This window comes from Haliotis asinina, chromosome 3 (assembly GCF_037392515.1).
Source record: "Haliotis asinina isolate JCU_RB_2024 chromosome 3, JCU_Hal_asi_v2, whole genome shotgun sequence".
Classification (NCBI taxonomy): Eukaryota; Metazoa; Mollusca; class Gastropoda; order Lepetellida; family Haliotidae; genus Haliotis; species Haliotis asinina.
The window spans coordinates 47,087,115-47,113,019 of record NC_090282.1 but is presented as its reverse complement, the minus strand read 5'-3'; the positions used below and the strand labels follow the sequence as shown (position 1 = coordinate 47,113,019).

The following is a 25,905-nucleotide window of genomic DNA, read 5'->3' as shown; positions in this document are numbered from 1 at the left end:
GTATTGTCTGACAATTATCGGAGTAAGCTGCAGGAAAGAATTACATCTATTACACAACTACTTTTTATATACTTGACATTGACATTGAAGATGCAATTGATGATTTTCCTCAAATAATGCAGGATTCATCATCTTGCATGAGAAAAGGACTAATACATGACACTGATAAAAAGACCTCACTGAATGCTGAATGCGGGACTGCAAGACGTAACGCCCGCAAAGCACGACGAAGAATTAGAATATTTCGTGCCAGTCTTGACCGAAAGAAATACTGTGAAGGAAGAAACAAGCATAAGAAATGTCTGAAATTCAAAGTCGATCTGCGTAGGCGTAAACAAGATAAACTGGTAAATTCTATCAACAACTCTTCTTCATTCTGGAAAGAAATACGTTTACTGAAATATAGAGCTCATGCTAAAGATAACATATAAAAAAAACGCAGTGGCTTAGTCATTTTAAGAAGTTTTTTTCGTGTTGTGTTCTTTAAACGAAACAATATTAGACACGGAAAATGATGACATGCAAAAGGATTTTACTGAATGTTATACTGATGTTGATGAAGTTGTGCTAGATTCACCCATTATTGAAAGCGAAATATTTGGTGCAATAGATCTCTTTAAAAAAGAGCAGCAGGCTCATATGATATAATTATTGAAATATTAAAGGGTTTCAGGTTTGTAGTTATGCCTCTTCTATGTAAATGTTTTGGTCATGTTCCATAATAATTCCCTTGCATAAAAATGTGACAGGAATGACCAGACAACTGCAGGGATATTTCGTTGATGAGCATACCAGGAAAAGTGTTTGCAACAATGCTAGATAATAGCATTTCTAAATGGGCAAATACGCGCGATACATTCCTGAATTTCAAGCTGGCTTTAGAAAGAGTTATTCTACATCAGATCATATATACTGTATATATTTACTCTTTTTGCACTAATCCAAAAGACGTTTCATTCACCACTCTAAGCTATAAAAATGTCTTCGGAAATGTGGACTCCGGGGGGAAATGTTTGCTATTATAAAAGCAATATATTGTAATTTGAGACCATGTGTACCGAGCAGGGAGGGTGTAACAGATCTCTTTGACTGTCCTTTTGGTTCAAGACAAGGCTGTATTCTAAGTCCTATTCTATTTTCACTTTTCATCAATTAATTATATATTGAAATAGTCTCAAGTGGTAAACGTAGCATCCAAATGTTTCAAGACTTAGTAGACGTTTTATGTTACGTTTTATGTTTTCTGAGTCAGATGCTGTGGTTGATCTCCAAAGGCAACTAAATATTCCAAATGCATATACAAATGAATGGAAATTATCAGCGAATCTAGATAAAACTAAAATGGTGATCTTTAAGAAAGCTGGTCCAATAGCGCTGAAAGAAAGGTGGGTATTTGATGGCAAGGTAGTCAGTGTAGAAGAACATTATTTAGATTTAGGGAATCTGGTTTCCTCACACAATGAGCTTGAAAAAAATGTTTAAAGATTTATCATTGCGTGCAAAGAAAGCCTTAACGAGTGTAATGTCTATTGTTGGAACCATGCCACCTAAAATGTTCTTAAGCTCTTTGATACCCAAGTATAACCACTTTTATTATATGGCTCAGAAGTATGGGAATTCCATATTCCATCGGTATGAATGTTTGGAGAAGGTCCACTCATCAGCATATACAATACTTCTTTGTGTTGGTTCCTCTACACCAAATTGCATGGTGTATGGTGTATAGTGTATAGTGAATGTGTCAGATAACCATTATATATTAATTCTTAAAATGGATGTTTAAAATACTAGTTCAAACTTCTTCATATGCACGAACAGTTCCCGAAATAGCTACTTTTACATTAAGATAACATGCGGAAAATTGCACGGGTATCGCATATAAAGAATTTTCTATTTTAACATGGTTATGGTTTTATATGGTAATGTCAGTCAGTTGGAAGTGTAGACATGGTTCTTAAAGAATTTAGAACTCGGCCTGTAAATATGTTTTACTATAATGGCATTATGAAGATAGTTCACATTGTGCTTATTACAAAGTTTTCAAGACTGTACTTCAACCAGAAATGTATTTATCAATACTCAATACGGAAACTTCAAGTTACATTTTTATCGGCTAGGTTTGTTAGACCTTGTTGAAAATGAGGGAAGAAAACTTTCCATTGCAAACTCGAAACGAATCAGTCAGTTATGAGATATAGAAATGGAAAATGAAATTCATTTTGTGTTCGTCTGTCCATTTTATAGCCACCTTCAAAGAAATATATTAAAGATAAGGATGCAAGTTTCCTATATATTTTAACGACTAAGAACGAATCTCATGTATTAAACCTGTCAGCTGTAACAGTCAAAGTCAAAGATGTTTACTGTATTTCAGTTGAATGATGGTCGAAATGGTATACACAGTGGTAGACATGTGACAACGCACATCGGGACTGAGTGGCCAATGACCCGATGTGGAGACCCGCTCTGTCACTTACACATTATACACCCCTACTAGCCGCACAATCCGTCCACTTCTGTCGATGATCTGGTTTCCGTGGTTGGTCTCGCTGGTTGGTCTCTTGACTGACCATATCAGTCAGATTTTAAACACATTACGCCACATTGTGCAAGGTCACTGGCCCATGCGCATGTACATACGTAAGATTCGGCGACTTAAGGAGGTGTTAACTGACATGTATTGATAACGTTTGAGAATTAAGGGTCGGAGGGGGTTTTATGATAAGAGGGGGATACACCGAATGTTTGCTGAATACATTATATATACAAAGGGGATGGACTTTCGGTTCACTTTGGACATATATTGAAACAGATAGATCGCGTGAGTAAATAAAGTTTTAAAGAAACTTATTGAAATGATTTAGTCTATGACATACATTAGAGTTGCATGAACTATACATTCACATGCTGGTTGAACACAGAGATGTTTTAAGAGAATATCAAGCTTAGACATTGCATTATAAATGCATTGTGATAGTTTTAAGGTAATACAGCTGTCATAAGTAGACAGCATTTATTTAAATGCTACAGTAGGTGACTTGGAGAGCTAACATTCAGGAATATATTATTATATTATGAGCGCATTGTAAGCTTTTTCAGGTAGTCTGTTATCATGCATACCTATAACGTTTTTAAATACTGAGTAGTTTCCTTGGAACTATATTTTAATGGGCAGTGAGGTAGCAGAGGGGTTAGAGCTTTATTTCCCGCATAGCAACATAATGTAAAAAAGTGCCTGGTGTCGAACGCGTTGAAATTGCTAGAATATTGCTAAATGTGCCTTAAACCCAGTGCATTTTAGTTTAGTCAGTTATAGCTCCAGGTATATGCCCTATGAGTATTGTCCACCACTATGTTCTTTTACCATTGGTTTGTAAAGATGTAACTGAGACAAATCACAAGACTGAAGAACGAATACGTTCGATAATGCCATTGATCACAGATTGCGATACAAGCGTCAAGGGAAAGAATGTTCCTCAAACTCTAAGAAAGCAATGGCACCCATCTGGGAGCCCACGGCGATAACCATCTCATGATCATGGTGATTCACGAAGCTGAAACAAAAAATAAACCATATACAATTACAGTCATTCAACGCGATTTCAACTGGGGTGATGCCGTATAGTTAGGAACAAATAAGAGTTGTAGAGGTACAGAGGCACACAAAGGTGACAAGATGAAATCCTGGACAAGTGTTACCCTGGTCCAGGTCCGATACACAGTAGGCCACCGTTTACTATCAAAGTGGTTAACTATTTTCTTTCGGGCAATTACCGTTAAACAACGAACTAATTATTTTGCTTTACTTCGAAAAGGCAGATGTAACCGTGAGGACACAAGTCATCCGTCTTTTCGGTATCTGCGGTTTGTGCCTGAGCGTGTTTCAGTACATGCGTTTGAGTTGGAAGGTTGACATGTTTGATTGACGCCGCACGTGTCCGCTTGTGTGTTTGAGAGTTTGGGCTCTGTGATAAGATATATTTCATCTCCTTGTTCATGTGGCTTGCTTTCTGGCAACTAATGGTTACCAGGACGTACTTACAGTAAATCACTGATGTACTGTACGCCAGCATCACCATTGTCATATAAGGTACGCCAGTTGCCGTTGATGTCTCCAAGACGTATGTAACTGAGGAAGGTTGCTGTTGGCAAGCCCGCGCCCTCCCCTTCTGCCACTGAGTACAGCCATATTCCTCCCATACGGCCACTGGCCACCGCAACAATCTTCTGGCCATGGTACATCCCTGTCGCTATCGCCGACGGTTCAGGGCCCTGCGAGAAAGAAAGTTACTCATATTTTTATTTCAGAGACGCACACGTACGTGTCGTTACTAAGAAGTGGAGCATGTGGTTGTAGTGTTTACAGTGTCGTTACTTAGACGTGGAGCATGTGGTTGTAGTGTTTACAGTGTCGTTACTTAGACGTGGAGCATGTGGTTGTAGTGTTTACAGTGTCGTTACTAAGACGTGGAACATGTGGTTGTAGTGTTTACAGTGTCGTTACTTAGACGCGGAGCATGTGGTTGTAGTGTTTACAACGATATGAGTATGTTGTAGAGTATCCCTGATATAGGCAAGCTATGAAATGTCTAGACATTACATTCCTGTTATACATTCGCAGATCGCTTCGTTTTGTTAAGTTTCAAAATGCATACAATTATGACCATACAGTAATTAGGATTATGAGACCAAGTATAAAGACGTATATTGACATGTATCTACATACTGGTGAGTGAACGTTAGAGACCAAGTATAAAGACGTATATTGACAAGTATCTACATACTGGTGAGTGAACGTTAGAGACCAAGTATAAAGACATATATTGACATGTATCTACATACTGGTGAGTGAACGTTAGAGACCAAGTAAATTTAGCGATTGAAGAAATTTATTGTGCAGTATTTTCACTTCGACCCCGACGTCGCATATGTTATGTTACAGGTTGTGTCATGCAAACTCCTTTTGGTCATGATTCAAATGCGTGTTTAACTACTAGTAGAAAGTAGTTTTGATTTTCTAACTTAATGAAAACAAACTATAATCTCATTAATTCAAATGGACTTTAGTCCGTGACTTGATTTTCAAACGATTGATTTTTGACACGATTTTTAAAAATGGCGGCACCCTGTTTGAGGATGAATGTTTTTAAGTTTGTTTTCACCGACTTACAAAAGCAAAAGTACTTTGTACTGGTAGTAAAATAAATATGTATTTTATTTGATGGACAATACGATTTTGCTTGACATTACTTATAACATAACAATTTCACCCTTGGAAGTGAGGTGGAGGTTAATACATGTATAATATTGCTTGCAATATTAATGTCACTTCGCCCCCTACCTTGCTTCCGTTTCGTTATGTTACAAGTTGTGTCATGTAAAATCCCTTCGGCCATGATCCAAATACATACTTAACTACTAGTAAAAAGCAGTTTTGATTTTCTAACTTGATGAAAACAAACCATAATCTCAATAATTCTAACGGACTTTACCCCGTGACTTCACGATTTTCAAAATTGGCGGCGCCCTGTCTGAGGATAAATGCTATTTAAGTTTGTTTTCACCTACTTACAAACTCAAAATTACTTTCTACTGGTGGTAAAATATGTATTTTATTGATAGGATTTAGCTTGATACTGCTTATAACATAACAATTTCACTCTTGGAAGTGAGACGCGGGTCAATAAGGAAGAAAGCGTTATGATTCATGCAAAATCCTTTTGGTCAGCAATGTGTAGTAAGCAGTCTTGATTTTATAGACCCGATGAAACTTGAACCAAATGTTCTATCCTTCAAGCGTGGTAGGGGGCGAACCATCCGATTTAGTATATGCCACAGGCTTCCACAACGCTTGCTTGTGTGTGTCTATCAATTAATGTTACAGGTAGCATTGTTTGCATGCCCCATGTGTGTATATCAAAGATTGTCACAAGTAGTGCTGAGTGCATGCACCATGTGTGTACATGCATCATCTGTTTTTCATCAAGGATTGTCAAAAGTAGTGCTGTGTACATGCACCATGTGTGTATATCAAGGATTGTCATAGGCAGTGTTGTGTACATGCACCATATGTGTATATCAAGGATTGTCATAGGCAGTGTTGTGTACATGCACCATGTGTGTATATCAAGGATTGTCATAGGCAGCGTTGTGTACATGCACCATGTGTGTATATCAAGGATTGTCATAGGCAGTGCTGTGTACATGCACCATGTGTGTATATCAAGGATTGTCATAGGCAGTGTTGTGTACATGCACCATGTGTGTATATCAAGGATTGTCATAGGCAGTGTTGTGTACATGCACCATGTGTGTATATCAAGGATTGTCATAGGCAGTGCTGTGTACATGCACCATGTGTGTATATCAAGAATTGTTATAGGCAGTGCTGTGTACATGCACCATGTGTGTATATGAAGAATTGTCATAGGCAGTGCTGTGTACATGCACCATGTGTGTATATCAAGGATTGTTATAGGCAGTGCTGTGTACATGCACCATGTGTGTATATCAAGGATTGTTATAGGCAGTGCTGTGTACATGCACCATGTGTGTATATCAAGGATTGTCATAGGCAGTGCTGTGTACATGCACCATGTGTGTATATCAAGGATTGTCATAGGCAGTGTTGTGTACATGCACCATGTGTGTATATCAAGGATTGTGATAGGCAGTGCTGTGTACATGCACCATGTGTGTATATCAAGGATTGTGATAGGCAGTGCTGTGTACATGCACCATGTGTGTATATCAAGGATTGTCATAGGCAGTGCTGTGTACATGCACCATGTGTGTATATCAAGGATTGTCATAGGCAGTGTTGTGTACATGCACCATGTGTGTACATCCAGGATTGTAAAGGCAGTGCTGTGTACATGCACCATGTGTGTATATCAAGGATTGTCATAGGCAGTGTTGTGTACATGCACCATGTGTGTATATCAAGGATTGTTATAGGCAGTGCTGTGTACATGCACCATGTGTGTATATCAAGGATTGTTATAGGCAGTGCTGTGTACATGCACCATGTGTGTATATCAAGGATTGTTATAGGCAGTGCTGTGTACATGCACCATGTGTGTATATCAAGGATTGTCATAGGCAGTGTTGTGTACATGCACCATGTGTGTATATCAAGGATTGTTATAGGCAGTGTTGTGTACATGCACCATGTGTGTATATCAAGGATTGTTATAGGCAGTGCTGTGTACATGCACCATGTGTGTATATCAAGGATTGTTATAGGCAGTGCTGTGTACATGCACCATGTGTGTATATCAAGGATTGTCATAGGCAGTGTTGTGTACATGCACCATGTGTGTATATCAAGGATTGTCATAGGCAGTGCTGTGTACATGCACCATGTGTGTATATCAAGGATTGTTATAGGCAGTGCTGTGTACATGCACCATGTGTGTATATCAAGGATTGTCATAGGCAGTGTTGTGTACATGCACCATGTGTGTATATCAAGGATTGTTATAGGCAGTGTTGTGTACATGCACCATGTGTGTATATCAAGGATTGTCATAGGCAGTGCTGTGTACATGCACCATGTGTGTATATCAAGGATTGACATAGGCAGTGTTGTGTACATGCACCATGTGTGTATATCAAGGATTGTCATAGGCAGTGTTGTGTACATGCACCATGTGTGTATATCAAGGATTGTTATAGGCAGTGCTGTGTACATGCACCATGTGTGTATATCAAGGATTGTCATAGGCAGTGTTGTGTACATGCACCATGTGTGTATATCAAGGATTGTTATAGGCAGTGCTGTGTACATGCACCATGTGTGTATATCAAGGATTGTGATAGGCAGTGCTGCGTACATGCACCATGTGTGTATATCAAGGATTGTTATAGGCAGTGTTGTGTACATGCACCATGTGTGTATATCAAGGATTGTCATAGGCAGTGTTGTGTACATGCACCATGTGTGTATATCAAGGATTGTAAAGGCCCTAAAGTGGGTGCTCACCATATCGTCAGATCTTGTGTCCAGATGTTGAGGTGGCGACATGCTTTGAGAAAAACAGTCTCCATTAAAGACAGATCTACTGTACTGACTGACTTCGTACTCTAAATCGCTCCCGCTGTCATACACCTGGTTCACGCCATCTGCGTTCCACATCGACCAGCTCCGACCACCGTAAGCATATGCATGCTTGAAGTAACCATAGAGGGGGTCCCATCCATCTGACGGCTGTTTTAAAGTGCTGACAAATAGGCGACCTGATAAAATATTCCAACTACATGTATTTAATGGTCTGTCTTTCTGTCTGTCTGTCTGTCCATAAAAACATAAACGTCGCGTTTTGGTGACTCAATTTACGAAGCCTAAACTGCTATTTTGCTAAATTAGCTTGGTCAGACACGTATAGCCGAGCAACAGTATATGCTGACTATAGTATTTCATACTCCTTCATGACAATGCAGAATTTCAGCTAGGTTGTCTAGAGATTTGTTGTAGGTTTATCAACACCCATTCCAGTTGGTGGTTATCACCACCAAAGTCTAGTGCTGCCCTTTAGAGACATAAAATTGTTTTTCGTCGAAAGTTCGCGTTGTTTAGATTAGTTTCTCGTTTCTTCTATTTTTTTCTCAATTATTTTCTCAATACCTCATATTTCTGTCTAAAACTTGAAGAGACAATGATCAAAGCGTCGACACCGATTAACGTCGGAGAAATAATATTCATGTTGCGGAATTTGCAGCATGAGACTTTCAAACAATAGAAGCATAGAGAAAAACTAAAATGCTAAAATCATAAAGAAATATTAAAAACATGTATGCATCCAAAGTGCCAACATTAGGCACTTGTACATAAAATACTCACCCAGTTCAGCATCATTATTCAAGGCCGATTTTGTGGTTGCATCGAGATTAGGATCAAACAAGGAATCTGTATAGAAAATGTAACTCCTTTCACAAATCTACTCACAGATGACTTCACATACGCCATACGTACACAAGATGGTACAGAACTTAATTTGGAAAACGTCACTGCGAGTGTATCGATTATCAAATATTCATAACAAGTAGATTCTCTTTTGTTTAAAAATCTGTTTCAGTGAGATCTGGCTTTTCGTCTGTGATTAAAAAAGGTATTGCGTACCATTCATAAGGCGTGCCCTTTCTGCCTCGTTAAAGGCGACCCCCTCTACAGCTGTGGTGTAGGCCTTGTATGCCCCGGTGTTGGCGGTCACAAGGAAGGTGCTATTGTTAAAGTGGAGTATGTCAGCATTCTTTGCCTGATAGAAACTCCGAATGTTCCGACGCACAAGGTTGACATTGTCATTCCCAGGACTCACAGCTACAACAAAGCATTATACATCTCAAGATAAGTAGTTATAATTCCTACGGCATACTTTCGTGCCGAGTCCGTGGAGGAGCAGAAATCACTACACTTCGTTGCTCTTTTCGCCACGCTTGTCACTACATGACGCTACCCAATGCACTTTGTTGACCTTCACACTATGTTTGTCAGTATGTTATTTTACCCACTACGCTTTGTTCCCACACCATGTTTGTCAGTATAGCACGTTAGCCACTACACTTTGTTCCCCCACTTTGTTTGCCAGAATATCACGCTAGCCACTACACTTTGTTCCCACACCATGTTTGTCAGTATATCACGCTAGCCACTACACCTTGTTCCCACACCATGTTTGTCAGTATAGCACGTTAGCCACTACACTTTGTTCCCCCACTTTGTTTGCCAGAATATCACGCTAGCCACTACACTTTGTTCCCACACCATGTTTGTCAGTATATCACGTCAGCCACTACCCTTTGTTCCTACACCATGTTTGTCAGTATATCACGTTAACCACTACATTTTGTTCCCACACGATGTTTGTAAGTATATCACGTTAACCACTACACTTTGTTCCCACACGATGTTTGTAAGTATATCACGTTAACCACTACACTTTGTTCCCACACGATGTTTGTCAGTATAGCACGTCAGCCACTACACTTTGTTCCCACACCATGTTTGCTAGTATAGTTATGATGTTTAAGCCAGTCTTATGAATTCACGATATGGATGTATTGCCTACCATTGTCTTTGTCACTGGTGTCGATATCAAAGTTATTCCAGTCTTTGGTGCCAAGGCTGTAGATGTCTACACCGCCATCCAGATTATCCAGGTCGAACTTCGCTATAGCATTATTCTCCTGCGACATATGATGAAAAACATTATGTACACACATTATATATTTACCCACGGGGCTGTTTTCAACATAACTAAATTCTTTGCCCTCTGAATCTGAACAGAGAAGTGACGATTTAGACACGACGCAGTCACAAAAGGTAGAATCGTTTGCATCTCCCAAAGCGTCTTTAACACAACATCCCCTTCAGCGACAACATCTACTACCCATGGGTTTCTCTTCATTCACGACATCACGACATCTATAAAGTACGCCATTCAAGCCCCGCTGCTGTCACTGGAAAGTTGACGACACAACAGAAAGACATCAACACCTTCACTTTGAGACGTTTCCCTCCAAACAACAAAACAGGACTAAGAACATATGTTTATTGTTACGTTTAATAATTTGCCTTAACAAAATATTACATAGACAAGTCTAAAATATTCAATAAAATGTACTGAGCAGACAAGGGCAATGTTCAAAGATTCACAATAGAGGTTTCTAATACAATGCAACTGAGGCAAGCTAAAGTAATGGGCCACAAATATAATATCCACTCACCAAAGTCTTTGTTTTCAGTGAGAAAGAGTTCTACTAAATTTTTCACAGCGAGCGATCATGAATGTGCTTATTATGTAGGCCAACGTTGGCAAAGAGGCAGACACATGTAGGTAGGCCGAACGATGACACAACTTCTGTATTACTCTGAGTGTAAGTCCGTCTGTGTGAGTGATCAACACAACAGCCAGGATTATATATACACTGTCACTGATTCTGGAACAATCCAACGAAGTATGGAATCTTCGCGATGGGCCTCTTGGTTACCAACAGTCCAAACCACATACTCATATGCAGAAGTGCGCCTAAGGGGAGAAACTCTAAAGCGCTACCTTACACGGCGTGCTGCTTAAACACCATTACGAAATGTGACCCATAATAATTTTCACTCCAATCTCTAAACATTATGACCCAATAATAACCATCACTTTATCCATGACAATACAAATTACAGAAAATACACTCTCGTAACACATAAGCACGTATCCGCACACACCAACAGATCCATTACACCCCAAAGGAAGCTGCAATAGGCCTTATATTAGGCATCAAGGCGTCCCAGCTGTTAATGAACCGTGACCGGCGAATATACCTAATGCCTGTACTTAATGCCTATCATGGTGCTGAACACCTAGAGGGTTATTTATGTCTGTATCGATTCTTGGCTTCTACTTGTTTATTGTCATTTACCACTAGCTTCACTTCTTACCTTATCACTATTGTTATTTGCTCGAAATACTTCAGTGACGACTAGAGACTTGTAGATCTTGTGTCAAAACAACTGGATGCGAGATGGACGATTCTGCTTATGGTGAGTATGGTGTCTAGGTCGTCTCTTGTTGTGGGGATATTATCTTATAACTGGTGTCATTTTACTTGTACTTACATAGACATCTGTTTCCACTTATTTTTCAAACACTATGAATATACCCTAAAGAGTCGTGTTCCTCAAAATAAAGCAGTTGGCATCAGCAAAGTTTTGCCTTTAGAAATATCACGTTTAAATTCCGTTCAAACAAGACAAAAGTATTGGTGGATGCCATGTCAGTGTTCACATCTTGGTTGTTACTGTTGGTGGATGCGATGTTAGTGTTCACATCTTGGTTGTTACTGTTGGCGAGTGCGATGTCAGTGTTCACATCTTGGTTGTTGCTGTTGGCGAGTGCGATGTCAGTGTTCACATCTTGGTTGTTACTGTTGGTGGATGCGATGTCAGTGTTCACATCTTGGTTGTTGCTGTTGGTGAGTGCGATGTCAGTGTTCACATCATGGTTGTTACTGTTGGCGAGTGCGATGTCAGTGTTCACATCTTGGTTATTACTGTTGGTGGATGCGATGTTAGTGTTCACATCTTGGTTGTTACTGTTGGCGAGTGCGATGTCAGTGTTCACATCTGGGTTGTTACTGTTGGTGGATGCGATGTTAGTGTTCACATCTTGGTTGTTGCTGTTGGCGAATGCGATGTCAGTGTTCACATCTTGGTTGTTGCTGCTGGTGGGTGAGATGTCAGTGTTCACATCTTGGTTGTCACTGCTAGTGGGTGCGATGTCCGTGTTCACATCTTGGTTGTTACTGTTGGCGAGTGCGATGTCAGTGTTCACATCTTGGTTGTTACTGTTGGTGGATGCGATGTTAGTGTTCACATCTTGGTTGTTACTGTTGGCGAGTGCGATGTCAGTGTTCACATCTTGGTTGTTACTGTTGGCGAGTGCGATGTCAGTGTTCACATCTTGGTTGTTACTGTTGGTGGATGCGATGTCAGTGTTCACATCTTGGTTGTTACTGTTGGTGGATGCGATGTCAGTGTTCACATCTTGGTTGTTACTGTTGGCGAGTGCGATGTCCGTGTTCACATCTCGGTTGTTACTGTTGGCGAGTGCGATGTTAGTGTTCACATCTTGGTTGTTACTGTTGGTGCATGCGATGTCAGTGTTCACATCTTGGTTGTTACTGTTGGTGGATGCGATGTCAGTGTTCACATCTTGGTTGTTACTGTTGGCGAGTGCGATGTCAGTGTTCACATCTTGGTTGTTACTGTTGGCGAGTGCAATGTCAGTGTTCACATCTTGGTTGTTACTGTTGGCGAGTGCGATGTCAGTGTTCACATTTTGGTTGTTACTGTTGGCGGATGCGATGTTAGTGTTCACATCTTGGTTGTTACTGCTGGCGAGTGCGATGTCAGTGTTCACATCTTGGTTGTTACTGTTGGCGAGTGCGATTTCAGTGTTCACATCTTGGTTGTTACTGTTGGCGAGTGCGATGTCAGTGTTCACATCTTGGTTGCTACTGTTGGTGGATGCGATGTCAGTGTTCACATCTTGGTTGTTACTGTTGGTGAGTGCGATGTCAGTGTTCACATCTTGGTTGTTTCTGTTGGTGGGTGCAATGTCAGCCTTCACATCTTGGTTGTTACTGTTGGCGAGTGCGATGTCAGTGTTCACATCTTGGTTGTTGCTGGTGGTGGGTGAGATGTCAGTGTACATATCTTGGTTGTTACTGTTGGCGAGTGCGATGTCAGTGTTCACATCTTGGTTGTTACTGTTGGCGAGTGCGATGTCAGTGTTCACATCTTGGTTGTTACTGTTGGCGAATGCGATGTCAGTGTTCACATCTTGGTTGTTACTGTTGGCGAGTGCAATGTCAGTGTTCACATCTTGGTTGTTACTGTTGGCGAGTGCGATGTCAGTGTTCACATTTTGGTTGTTACTGTTGGTGGATGCGATGTTAGTGTTCACATCTTGGTTGTTACTGTTGGTGGATGCGATGTTAGTGTTCACATCTTGGTTGTTACTGTTGGCGAGCGCGATGTCAGTGTTCACATCTTGGTTGTTGCTGGTGGTGGGTGAGATGTCAGTGTTCATATCTTGGTTGTTACTGTTGGCGAGTGCGATGTCAGTGTTCACATCTTGGTTGTTACTGTTGGCGAGTGCGATGTCAGTGTTCACATCTTGGTTGTTACTGTTGGCGAATGCGATGTCAGTGTTCACATCTTGGTTGTTACTGTTGGCGAGTGCAATGTCCGTGTTCACATCTTGGTTGTTACTGTTGGTGAGTGCGATGTTAGTGTTCACATCTTGGTTGTTACTGTTGGTGGATGCGATGTTAGTGTTCACATCTTGGTTGTTACTGTTGGTGGATGCGATGTTAGTGTTCACATCTTGGTTGTTACTGTTGGCGAGCGCGATGTCAGTGTTCACATCTTGGTTGTTGCTGTTGGCGAGTGCGATGTCAGTGTTCACATCTTGTTTGTTACTGTTGGCGAGTGCGATGTTAGTGTTCACATCTTGGTTGTTACTGTTGGCGAGTGCGATGTCAGTGTTCACATCTTGGTTGTTGCTGCTGGTGGGTGAGATGTCAGTGTTCATATCTTGGTTGTTACTGTTGGCGAGTGCGATGTCAGTGTTCACATCTTGGTTGTCGCTGCTGGTGGGTGCGATGTCCGTGTTCACATCTTGGTTGTTACTGTTGGCGAGTGCGATGTCAGTGTTCACATCTTGGTTGTTACTGTTGGCGAGTGCGATGTCAGTGTTCACATCTTGGTTGTTACTGTTGGTGGATGCGATGTTAGTGTTCACATTTTGGTTGTTACTGTTGGTGAGTGCGATGTCAGTGTTCACATCTTGGTTATTACTGTTGGCGAGTGCAATGTCAGTGTTCACATCTGGGTTGTTGCTGTTGGTGGGTGACATGTCAGTGTTCACATCTTGGTTGTCGCTGCTGGTGGGTGCGATGTCAGTGTTCACATCTTGGTTGTTACTGTTGGCGAGTGCGATGTTAGTGTTGACATCTTGGTTGTTACTGTTGGTGGATGCGATGTCAGTGTTCACATCTTGGTTGTTACTGTTGGTGGATGCGATGTCAGTGTTCACATCTTGGTTGTTACTGTTGGTGAGTGCGATGTCAGTGTTCACATCTTGGTTGTTACTGTTGGTGGGTGCGATGTCAGTCTTCACATCTGGGTTGTTACTGTTGGTGGGTGCAATGTCAGCCTTCACATCTTGGTAATATCTGCTGGCGAGTGCGATGTCAGTGTTCACATCTTGGTTGTTACTGTTGGTGGATGCGATGTCAGTGTTCACATCTTGGTTGTTACTGCTGGCGAGTGCGATGTCAGTGTTCACATCTTGGTTGTTACTGTTGGCGAGTGCGATTTCAGTGTTCACATCTTGGTTGTTACTGTTGGCGAGTGCGATTTCAGTGTTCACATCTTGGTTGCTACTGTTGGTGGATGCGATGTCAGTGTTCACATCTTGGTTGTTACTGTTGGTGAGTGCGATGTCAGTGTTCACATCTTTGTTGTTGCTGTTGGCGAGTGCGATGTCAGTGTTAAAGTCTTGGTTGTTACTGTTGGTGGGTGCAATGTCAGTGTTCACATCTTGGTTGTTTCTGTTGGTGGGTGCAATGTCAGCCTTCACATCTTGGTTGTTACTGTTGGCGAGTGCGATGTCAGTGTTCACATCTTGGTTGTTGCTGGTGGTGGGTGAGATGTCAGTGTTCATATCTTGGTTGTTACTGTTGGCGAGTGCGATGTCAGTGTTCACATCTTGGTTGTTACTGTTGGCAAATGCGATGTCAGTGTTCACATCTTGGTTGTTACTGTTGGCGAGTGCAATGTCAGTGTTCACATCTTGGTTGTTACTGTTGGCGAGTGCGATGTCAGTGTTCACATTTTGGTTGTTACTGTTGGTGGATGCGATGTCAGTGTTCACATCTTGGTTGTTACTGATGGCGAGTGCGATGTCCGTGTTCACATCTTGGTTGTTACTGTTGGCGAGTGCGATGTTAGTGTTCACATCTTGGTTGTTACTGTTGGTGGATGCGATGTTAGTGTTCACATCTTGGTTGTTACTGTTGGTGGATGCGATGTTAGTGTTCACATCTTGGTTGTTACTGTTGGCGAGCGCGATGTCAGTGTTCACATCTTGGTTGTTGCTGTTGGCGAGTGCGATGTCAGTGTTCACATCTTGTTTGTTACTGTTGGCGAGTGCGATGTCAGTGTTCACATTTTGGTTGTTACTGTTGGTGGATGCGATGTTAGTGTTCACATCTTGGTTGTTACTGTTGGCGAGTGCGATGTCAGTGTTCACATCTTGGTTGTTGCTGCTGGTGGGTGAGATGTCAGTGTTCATATCTTGGTTGTTACTGTTGGCGAGTGCGATGTCAGTGTTCACATCTTGGTTGTCGCTGCTGGTGGGTGCGATGTCCGTGTTCACATCTTGGTTGTTACTGTTGGCGAGTGCGATGTCAGTGTTCACATCTTGGTTGTTACTGTTGGCGAGTGCGATGTCAGTGTTCACATCTTGGTTGTTACTGTTGGTGGATGCGATGTTAGTGTTCACATTTTGGTTGTTACTGTTGGTGAGTGCGATGTCAGTGTTCACATCTTGGTTATTACTGTTGGCGAGTGCAATGTCAGTGTTCACATCTGGGTTGTTGCTGTTGGTGGGTGACATGTCAGTGTTCACATCTTGGTTGTCGCTGCTGGTGGGTGCGATGTCCGTGTTCACATCTTGGTTGTTACTGTTGGCGAGTGCGATGTTAGTGTTGACATCTTGGTTGTTGCTGTTGGTGGATGCGATGTCAGTGTTCACATCTTGGTTGTTACTGTTGGTGGATGCGATGTCAGTGTTCACATCTTGGTTGTTACTGTTGGTGAGTGCGATGTCAGTGTTCACATCTTGGTTGTTACTGTTGGTGGGTGCGATGTCAGTCTTCACATCTGGGTTGTTACTGTTGGTGGGTGCAATGTCAGCCTTCACATCTTGGTAATATCTGCTGGCGAGTGCGATGTCAGTGTTCACATCTTGGTTGTTGCTGCTGCTGGGTGAGATGTCCGTGTTCACATCTTGGTAATAACTGCTGTAGCCATGGTAGTCCTAGGTGCAGGTATGTAATTATGAAGTGCAACTAAAGAATGATGATACGCACGTGGAAGATGACGTAGACACGATTGTTGTCGTCTATTGCAAGGTCACTGGGCTCCAGGTCGTTGAGTATGGAATGGTCGGGGTCGTTGCTGTCCTTATAAACGTATCTTGCCTGATCCAGTCCTCTCGCATTCCTGTGAGAAGAATATGCGACACGTCGGATAGGGAAATCATGTATGCTCATGCATGAACATTTGACATGAATTGCATATCCTGCAAGTTTTCTATTGTTTACATGTAGGCATACGAACATAAGTAAGGATAACAAAGAATGTCAAGTTCAAAGTTGATCAATAGCAGCAGGAACATTTGGATCTTAAATGTGTACAGCAATCAGTAACTTCTGTCTTTATCTCACTGGAAATTTATGGTGAATTTGGTCCAGCCATTCACTTGGGGTTCAAACACATCTACGTGGCTCAAAGGATCTTCAAATGCATTGTTTCTCTTGCCAGGCCGACCCTCGCAGGCCACGACAAAATGGAAACAATAACTGTCAAACTTGACAGCGGATGGATCGGCTTCAGCTGACAAATAAAAGTAGATAATAATCATTTGGCGCTGCCTATTAGATGGATGCTTATAAATAGTAAATAGACATACATAAATGTTTTTTACAGTGTCATTATCTCAGTATTACAAACTTTTATTCGTTTTTGGAAAGTTTGCACATTTTCGGGTGTGTGGTGGTTAACATGATTGTACTTGCTACTCTTCCGACGAGTGTAAGAGTCTCGTCGAAACGAAGGAATGGTTTGAAGACCTCCACATGTCCTGCATTCAGTCTGTCCTTGGCTGAAAACGCTATGACTAACTGTTCACGCATGGGACTGCGACAAAAGGCAATAGCTTGTGGGATGCCGTCTTGTATCTCGCTGAATACACGAGTGAACACAATACGGGGATCGCTGTGATTCATCAAATCCACTATGTGTAGAGTCCCGGATTGGGTACCTTAAACACAAATGCATATATTGTAATGACAGGCCTAGAATAGCGTCAAGTTTATTAGTAGGAGTTGTGAATTTAATGAAAAGTGAGTGCATCGGCGTTATCCATGTGGTAGATACGCCTAGTCCTGTGTAGCCAATACCGTTGTCTTACCTATAACGTACAGGTAATTTTCCTGGTCGTCCCATGCAATTTTGTCTGCCGTTCCCAGAAAAGGTAGGAAGCGGTTGGAAGCGTCAGGAATGGGCAGCCAGCTTCGAAGTTCAAGCACAGGCACAGCTCCACACAGCGTCGCACACAGCAACACAGCAAGAGCAAATGACATAGCTACTCAGGAGTTGGACCGTGCAAACTGGGATACAATCTTGATGTTGTCTGCGAGGAAGTAGAATGAGGCATGTTTGGAAAGGATTCATATTGTTGTTCCAAGACTAGGCGCATAATCACCGTGATGTCCTTAGTAACTAAAGGGCAGCTTGAAAGGAACTATGACGTATGAAATATGAATAATTGTCTTGTTTAGGAATCATTTCACCATGCCCATCTATATTCTGTTTCATGAATAGTCCGGTAAAGGTAATTTGCGTCAGATCACGATTTACCATTTTTCACCCGAAAATGTTTTCGGTGTTCAGCTTGGAAATTCAAAATCAATATATTTGAATGGTACAGTGACGCCATGATGCACGTCTTGTCTGTAGGACAACTCTCTCTCTCTCTCTCTCTCTCTCTCTCTCTCTCTCTCTCTCTCTCTCTCTCTCTCTCTCTCTCCTCTCTCTCTCTCTCTCTCTCTCTCTCTCTCTCTGTGTGTGTGAAAGCTCAATGAGCGTGCACGAGCGGTAAACACAATGGCGTCAATGATGGTCGCCCACTTAAATCTGTTTTACAAGTCTGATCTGATAATCAGATATAAACTAACGACAATATATAAGGGTACTATCGGTGCAGCTAGGTTTTGCATCAGAGGGCCACATGTGATAACGAAGAAATTTCACATCGCATATTACCAGCATGGATGCACGTCAAACAGAGGAAAGTGTAACAATTTAATTACTCACAAGATCACAAATGCCTGAGAGACAGCTTCTGATGAAACCGACAACATGGTAACAGATAGGGAATGTCAGTGCCACTACCTTATCGAAAACTTGGAATAAGTTGGAATAAGTTGAGTATGTGTCTGTTACACATCCAGCTAGATGCGGAAAGAGCATCTGTCTGTTACACATTCACGAGAATGGAGAATGAGCATATGTCTGTCACACATCCACATGGATGCAGAATGTAGAATCGATGCAATTCGAGACGCACACTAGGACATATCGAGGCAGTGTTAGCTTGACCAGTCAAGAGAACTATTTACGGTAGGTGATGGGATTGTGTCGCGAGGTACGATCTTCTCTGACAAATGCTCTCGGCGACTAGTCTTTCAAATAAACAAGTTCGGTTCGGGATCGATTTCCGACTGCGTTTGTAAATGCTTTCCAAGGCTCTGACGAGTCATTGGTCATCAGCGGTTTCGTAGTAGCGACTGGCTTACTTGTAGGTTTTGCACCTCACCCTGTCGTGCAGGAGAAACAGGAGGTGAGCTTGGAGAACGCAAATCAATGTCGTTGTCACACATCTACATGGATGGAGGAAGAGTATCTGTCTGTTACACATCCACTTGGATGGAGAAAGAGTATCTGTCTGTAACACTTCTACATTAATAGAGAATAAGTATCTCTCTGTCACATATACACCAAGATGCACAATGAGTATTTGTCTGTCACACATCCATATTGACGTAGGTATGTCAGTAAGTGCAACTAAGGGAAGCGTAACGAGAAAAAAAAATAAAGGTCACTGTGGAGGTTTTCCTTAGAGTCTATAAAATGACCAGCTCATGAGTAAAAACCTAATGCCTGAAACAGGTTGTTCACCAGGTAGTGTCAGCAATTCATTACATACTCTATGCCACACCCTTTGAACATGTGGCAATATGATATGTACTGTAGTGTGAGGTTTCTCATCTTACCTTCACTATAGCAATGCTAGCCGCTAGAAAGAGGTTTTCGGATGTGTTCTGCCCACAGTAGTTCGGCACAGTACTGACGTCTTTGATAAGATAGTGACAGATAAGTATCAGCCAGTTAATGTACGTGCTGCTTTATTTGGTTTAGAAGTTTCGTCATTGACATACAACGCAAGTTGTAAGGCGTATTACATAATCACATGTAAAACAATTATAAGTTCTCTGAGATGCTCCCTGAAACTATTTTGCATTTCATAGCATAGACAATTCATTATTCATAGTCAACATTATGATAATTAAATTCGAAATATGATACGGAAAATTGTATCTAATCTTTGGACTTTATTTCAAAATACATTTGACTTAGTTTTAGTCAGTTTAGGACTATTAAACAATGGTATACCTTGATATAGCAATTCTTAAATACGCAGGGATTTCACAACACAAATATCTTTCAACACTTAACAAGGTTTTGAACACCTTGTAAAATATACATTTAGGAGATTCATTAATTTATCTGAACCACGACTGTTTCAAGTTATCACCTAGCCTTGTCTTGAAAAGGTAGAAAAATAGTCCACATTTCCAATTTCTTGACTTAGCCAAGCATAACCAAATCCATTCTGAAACAGGTTGTGTCTAATTTCGTTATCTGGGTATTACAGCCTGAGCTATCTAGTTATCTTAACATTAGTTAACATTGGTGTGGGAGTCTATTTTGTGCCATATGTATGAATCTGCACGAAACTGTAATCACTCTTGACATGTACAAGTGCTGTAATGGGAGCCTGCCACGCTTTCCAAGAACGATATCATTTGATTAAGTTTTTTTTACTCTTAAATATTGTTTACAAAATTTAATTTGCACTGCCTCTATTATTTTAGAGTGACATGTTCCCCAGATTTTAAGCCATTAGAAAGAAGACGCACACCCACTGAATCAAAAATATTAAAGGTCACATGCAACAAAAAAATCAAACATAATTAAGACACATTTATCACTTATTCATGACAATTAAAGCACCAGGACGCTTGCGTCCGAGTGCTTTAACGTTATAATAGTTCAGGCCGAAAGTGTACTTTATTACACCATACATGGTGGTAGAGCGAACTGTATTTTTTTTCTAAGATGCCGTATTCAATAACTTCTAAGCCTAATTTCGATTAATCTATGGCAGAAAACAAACGACGATGTCTGTGATCTAAATTAAGAATCCTCGCACAGGGCTAACTGACGCGCTGTTCTTTTAACGTGTGAGCCCCCTACGCTAAGACAAAGATTACTAGAAAAACAAATGATGAACAGTTTGGTGATGGCTTATGTTCGGGTTAAATATCTTCTCTACATCGTTTTAATTACATCCGTGATTCTTTTAAACCATACAAGGCAATATCACCGCCTCATTTCTACTACCAACGAAAGTTTAGATCAGCACATTCAGAGGAAGCTGACAAGTCAAGCGACATTCCACGATTGCATTGTGGGAATGTAAACATTGCCAACATTACCGTGCCTCTGTAAGATTTTGAGTCGAACTATGGGACATTTCATCCGTCGGAAAACATAAACGTAATGTTTGCACAGCGATTTTGGCTGTGTGGTGCAACTGCAAACCTAGAAACGGGATGCGACGAAGCAGTTTACTGTGGAATGTTGTACGAGGCGATGGCAGCTGACATCCATCGTGACGTTGGTTACATTGTGACGTAATGCAAAAAAGTTCGATTACGAGGGGGCAGGCTGGAATGGCGCTGTGACGTCAACACATTGTGACGTAATGCAAAAGTGCACATTATCGTCTGATAAAGTATTGTCGGCGCCTTTGATCTTTCGCCGAAGCATCTTAGAACACTGCTGCTTTAAAAAAAACAAATAAACAAAATTATAAGCGTACAAGCGCGATTCCAAAGTGCAATATTTTCTACTTGGGCTAACTTCCCCCGAAACGAAGCCCTCAGGAGACCGAACGCAGTCGTAGCGGGTGGATGTGCACTCAAGTGTAACGACGGCTTCCGATTGGCTGTTTCATTTGCTGATATGCTGAGGGTTCATTGTGTGTACAGAAAGATGATCTGTTTGATGGGCATTTTAGAAGTAGAGCGAGTCACAAGAAAGTAATATTCTTTATGGATAACAACTTCTTTTTGTGTACTTGATGCGTCGTTTCAGTATGGATTCATATACCGTTGTCAAACAAAATCATATACACTAAAAGAAGTCGTTATCCATGAAGAATGTATATAGAGATGTTGGGTTTTGAAAATACATGTTTTCTGAATTTGCGCTCGATCCAATAAAAAATCATGTCAGTAGAGATGGTAAACTACTGCGTGGCTGGAATCTGTCATTCGTCCAAGTACAAAGCAGGACTTGAAACTGACAAGAGTTTGCACCAGTCCGTCAGATCCAGTCATCCCCAAAAATGAATGTAGTTTGTTTGTCATGTCATGTGTATCACACGTGCCTAATTATATAATGTGGCAGAGACGGGACTCGGGTGCACGAGTCATAAATCAATTTATTTTCTTTATGTCGTATAGTCTGATAGGTGTTAAGTTCGAATTGCACGTGGTCAATGATTGAAGCTGTGTACTGCATGCTGTCTTTAGCAGACAGGCAGGCAGACGTATAGGTGTGAATAAACCAGACACTGAACTTTCTCTGTGACAGAGACTGCTTACTACAATCACCAAGTGGTTTTTTTTACGTAACGAGTAGATTATTTACTTGTTTGTGTACACAACCAAGATCAGACTACTGCTCACGACCTCAGACGCTGGGCGAACCTATTCACTGCACATGCGTTATGGACGCAGCGCAGCAAAGCTGTTGAAACCAGTTTTCCCCCCAGCGCTGGGGGGAATTTAGTGAAACGTTTGAACTCCGATTTCGCAGGCTTTTTTTTCATCGCGTTTTTTTCAACTTTATAGGTTGAATGGCATTTTTTATGATTTGTTTCGGTAAGTGCATACCGAAAGGTACCAGAATCTGCAAAGTTGTGTTTTACGTTGCATGTGACCTTTAAGTAAATCCGTGCAAACAATGTTATCAATTTTCCTATGGAAACCATTTAAAGCCATCACGGCTTTTGCGGCCTGACATGCAAAACACGCTTGGGCTTTGCTCCAGGCAAGCTTGGGTGTGAAAACTAAACCTAAATGCCGATTGAAAGAAACTGTTTCAATTGGGGGATAATGCTGATATATCATCTGTGAACATAAATGGTCATAGATTCGAGAAAATTGATTAATGAAGACGCTTTGACCTCCCCTCAGTTCTAATTTCTTATAGAAACTATCAATAAATATATGAAACATCTGTGGTCTTAGAATGCATCCCTGTCTTGTACCCACAGAACATTTAAAACAAGATGAAAGGCCATGTTTAGAACTGAAGCTTAAAGATTGGAATGCATCGATGCTATAATATTATAAAACTTGCCCGATACTCCAGCCCTATGTAAAGAGGCTAAAACTCAGGTTTAATTATATCGAATGCTTTCGAAAAATCTACGAAGAAACAATAGAATCTTCCTTCCTTTTTGCAGCAATACTTTTGAATCACAGCTTGGAGAACAAGCATTTGATCAACAGTAGAGTAACCAGCTCTGAAACCTGCCTGGGCCTCATTTAAGAGGTTATTTTCATCACACCGAATTTATTAAGAAGTGAAGTGAAAATCTTACAGAGTGTGTCAATGAGTGAGATGCCTCTGTAATTGTTTGTGTTGTGCTTATTTCCTGATTTATTTAAAGGGCATATGATGCTCCTAACCCTGCTGTTATGGGAAATATCCCGTATTCATAATATCGTTAAAAAGAAACATACGTGGTTTATAATTTTATGTTTCGTTGCAATTCATTACATACTCTATGTCACACCCTTTGAACATGAGGCAATATGATATGTACTGTAGTGTGAGGTTTCTCATCTTACCTTCACTATAGCAATGCTAGCCGCTAGAAAGAAGTTTTCGGATGTGTTCTGCCCACAGTAGTTCGGCACAGTACTGACGTCTTTGATAAGATAGTGACAGATAAGTATCAGCCAGTTAATGTACATATTGCTTTATTTCGTTTAGAAGTTTCGTCATTGACATACCAAGGTGGCAACAAGCTGTAAGGTGTATTGGCAATACATAATCACATGTAAAGCAAATATAAGCCCTCTGAGATGCTCCCTGAAACTATTTTGCATTTCATATCATAGATAATTCATTATTCATAGTCAACATTATGATCATTAAATTCGAAATATGATACGGAAAATTGTATCTAATCTTTGGACTTAATTTCGAAATACATTTGACTTAGTTTAAGTCAGTTTAGGACTATTAAACAATGGTATCACTAATGAAATATATATTTCGGAAATATTCGTGATGACCATTTGAAGTGTGTAATGATAAGCTTTCTCTCAGTGAGACCTGAAGGAGTTTCACATGACAGACTAAATCACATGTTTTGTGTTTAATATCTAATCAGTCAGTCTAGTGGTATGTTCTCTGTAGAATTCCAAACTGAAGGAGTGCTTTGTGGCTCTTGGTTTTACTGTGTTGTCAACTTTAATCCATGATAAGCACTCAAATAGTACATTGAAACAATTTTCGAGTCATCGTGCAGTCTTCTTGTCTTGTCATTGCATTTCCATGTTCATTTACCAAAACTATGACAACAATCCAAAATCTATTTTATCTCTATTGGATGATAACCTTCTCCAAAATATGCAATTTTGTTTGCAAGTATATCATTCTGTCGTTGAAACCCAGGCATATATCTTTCCAGGAAATTGGTTCAAAGAACCGTTTCAAATCGGATTTATATAGCATCACTATCAATTCTACTCAGACAATGTCGGCGGACTTAACTTACCTTCTTGCCAAGCACCATCCATTGCTTTGAAGTATTAAACTGTTGAGTTATCAATATGTTTCAGATCTACACAGCATAAAACTTGCACGGTGTTATGGAACTGTCGTATATATGTGGACAAGCCGACAGACAGTATTTATTCAGTAGAGAGGCTTTCGCCCATGATACAATTTATTTAGACTGACATATTCAGTGACTGCGCAAAACAACTTTGCAGCTCTATGTCCTGGAGTTTATCAATGTCTGCACATAGTATAAATATACGCCAGCATTGTATATATCGGCATCATTCTTGATGTGCAAAAGATTGACAACAGAGTAATGAGTAAATGGTTCTTTAGTGAACTTTGTTATATATTTCGTTCTAAGTGTTTCATAGGCATTATAAATAAATAGTACATGATATTCATTTTCTGTATAATTCAGCCGTCTGATTTTACAAAAGGGACACAGCCTTTCGTTGTATTCAATTCCTGAATACCTGCCACATTCAACAGCCGTATTAAAATTACTGTATCTAAACCTTGATATAGCAATTTTTAAATGCATACGGATTTCACAACACAAATATCTTTCAACACTTAACAAGGTTTTGAACACCTTGTAAAATATACATTTAGGAGATTCATTAATTTATCTGAACCACGACTGTTTCAAGTTATCACCTAGCCTTGTCTCGAAAAGGTAGAAAAATAGTCCACATTTCCAATTTCTTGACTTAGCCAAGCATAACCAAATCCATGCTGAAACAGGTTGTGTCTAATTTCGTTATCTGGGTATTACAGCCTGAGCTATCTAGTTATCTTAACATTAGTTAACATTGGTGTGGGAGTCTATTTTGTGCCATATGTATGAATCTGCACGAAACTGTAATCACTCTTGACATGTACAAGTGCTGTAATGGGAGCCTGCCACGCTTTCCAAGAACGATATCATTTGATGTAGGGTTTTTTTTCTCTTAAATATTGTTTACAAAATGTAATTTGCACTGCCTCTACTATTTTAGAGTGACATGTTCCCCAGATTTTAGAGCCATAAGAAAGAAGACGCACAACCACTGAATCAAAAATATTAAGTAAATCCGTGCAAACAATGTTATCAATTTTCCTCTGGTAAACCATTTAAAGCCAACACGGCTTTTGCGGCCTGACATGCAAAACACGCTTGGGCTTTGCTCCAGGCAAGCTTGGGTGTGAAAACTAAACCTAAATGCCGATTGAAAGAAACTGTTTCAATTGGGGGATAATGCTGATATATCATCTGTGAACATAAATGGTCATAGATTCGAGAAAATTGATTAATGAAGACGCTTTGACCTCCCCTCAGTTCTAATTTCTTATAGAAACTATCAATAAATATATGAAACATCTGTGGTCTTAGAATGCATCCCTGTCTTGTACCCACAGAACATTTAAAACAA

At 40.6% G+C, this 25,905-nt stretch overlaps 1 protein-coding gene across 2 annotated transcripts; it reads right to left on the bottom strand.

The window, feature by feature from the left end:
• Positions 1-3,415: 3,415 nt before the first annotated feature.
• LOC137278127 (mesenchyme-specific cell surface glycoprotein-like) lies at positions 3,416-23,684 on the bottom strand. Of its 2 annotated transcripts, none has more exons than XM_067810275.1 (11): positions 23,551-23,684; positions 17,754-17,975; positions 17,355-17,603; positions 17,008-17,176; positions 16,651-16,783; positions 10,068-10,185; positions 9,122-9,319; positions 8,843-8,908; positions 7,985-8,238; positions 4,043-4,272; positions 3,416-3,554 (listed from the first exon to the last, which is right to left on the bottom strand). In XM_067810275.1, the coding sequence occupies exons 2-11, from the start codon at positions 17,923-17,925 to the stop codon at positions 3,458-3,460; spliced, it is 1,686 nt and encodes a 561-aa protein (XP_067666376.1). In that variant the 5' UTR covers positions 17,926-17,975; positions 23,551-23,684; the 3' UTR covers positions 3,416-3,457. The 2 variants fall into 2 exon arrangements, with proteins under 2 accessions (XP_067666376.1, XP_067666375.1); XM_067810274.1 differs by lacking the exon at positions 23,551-23,684 and adding an exon at positions 19,618-19,781.
• Positions 23,685-25,905: the final 2,221 nt, after the last annotated feature.

Bases quoted from the DNA above. Each gene is read 5' to 3' on its own strand.
- LOC137278127 (XM_067810275.1), bottom strand. From the start codon at position 17,925: ATGTCATTTGCTCTTGCTGTGTTGCTGTGTGCGACGCTGTGTGGAGCT. The intron at 17,604-17,753 runs GTAAGACAACGG...TTTGTGTTTAAG, and splicing joins AAATTACCTGTACGTTATAG to GTACCCAATCCGGGACTCTA. The intron at 8,909-9,121 runs GTACGCAATACC...TTTTCTATACAG, and splicing joins AAGGGCACGCCTTATGAATG to ATTCCTTGTTTGATCCTAAT.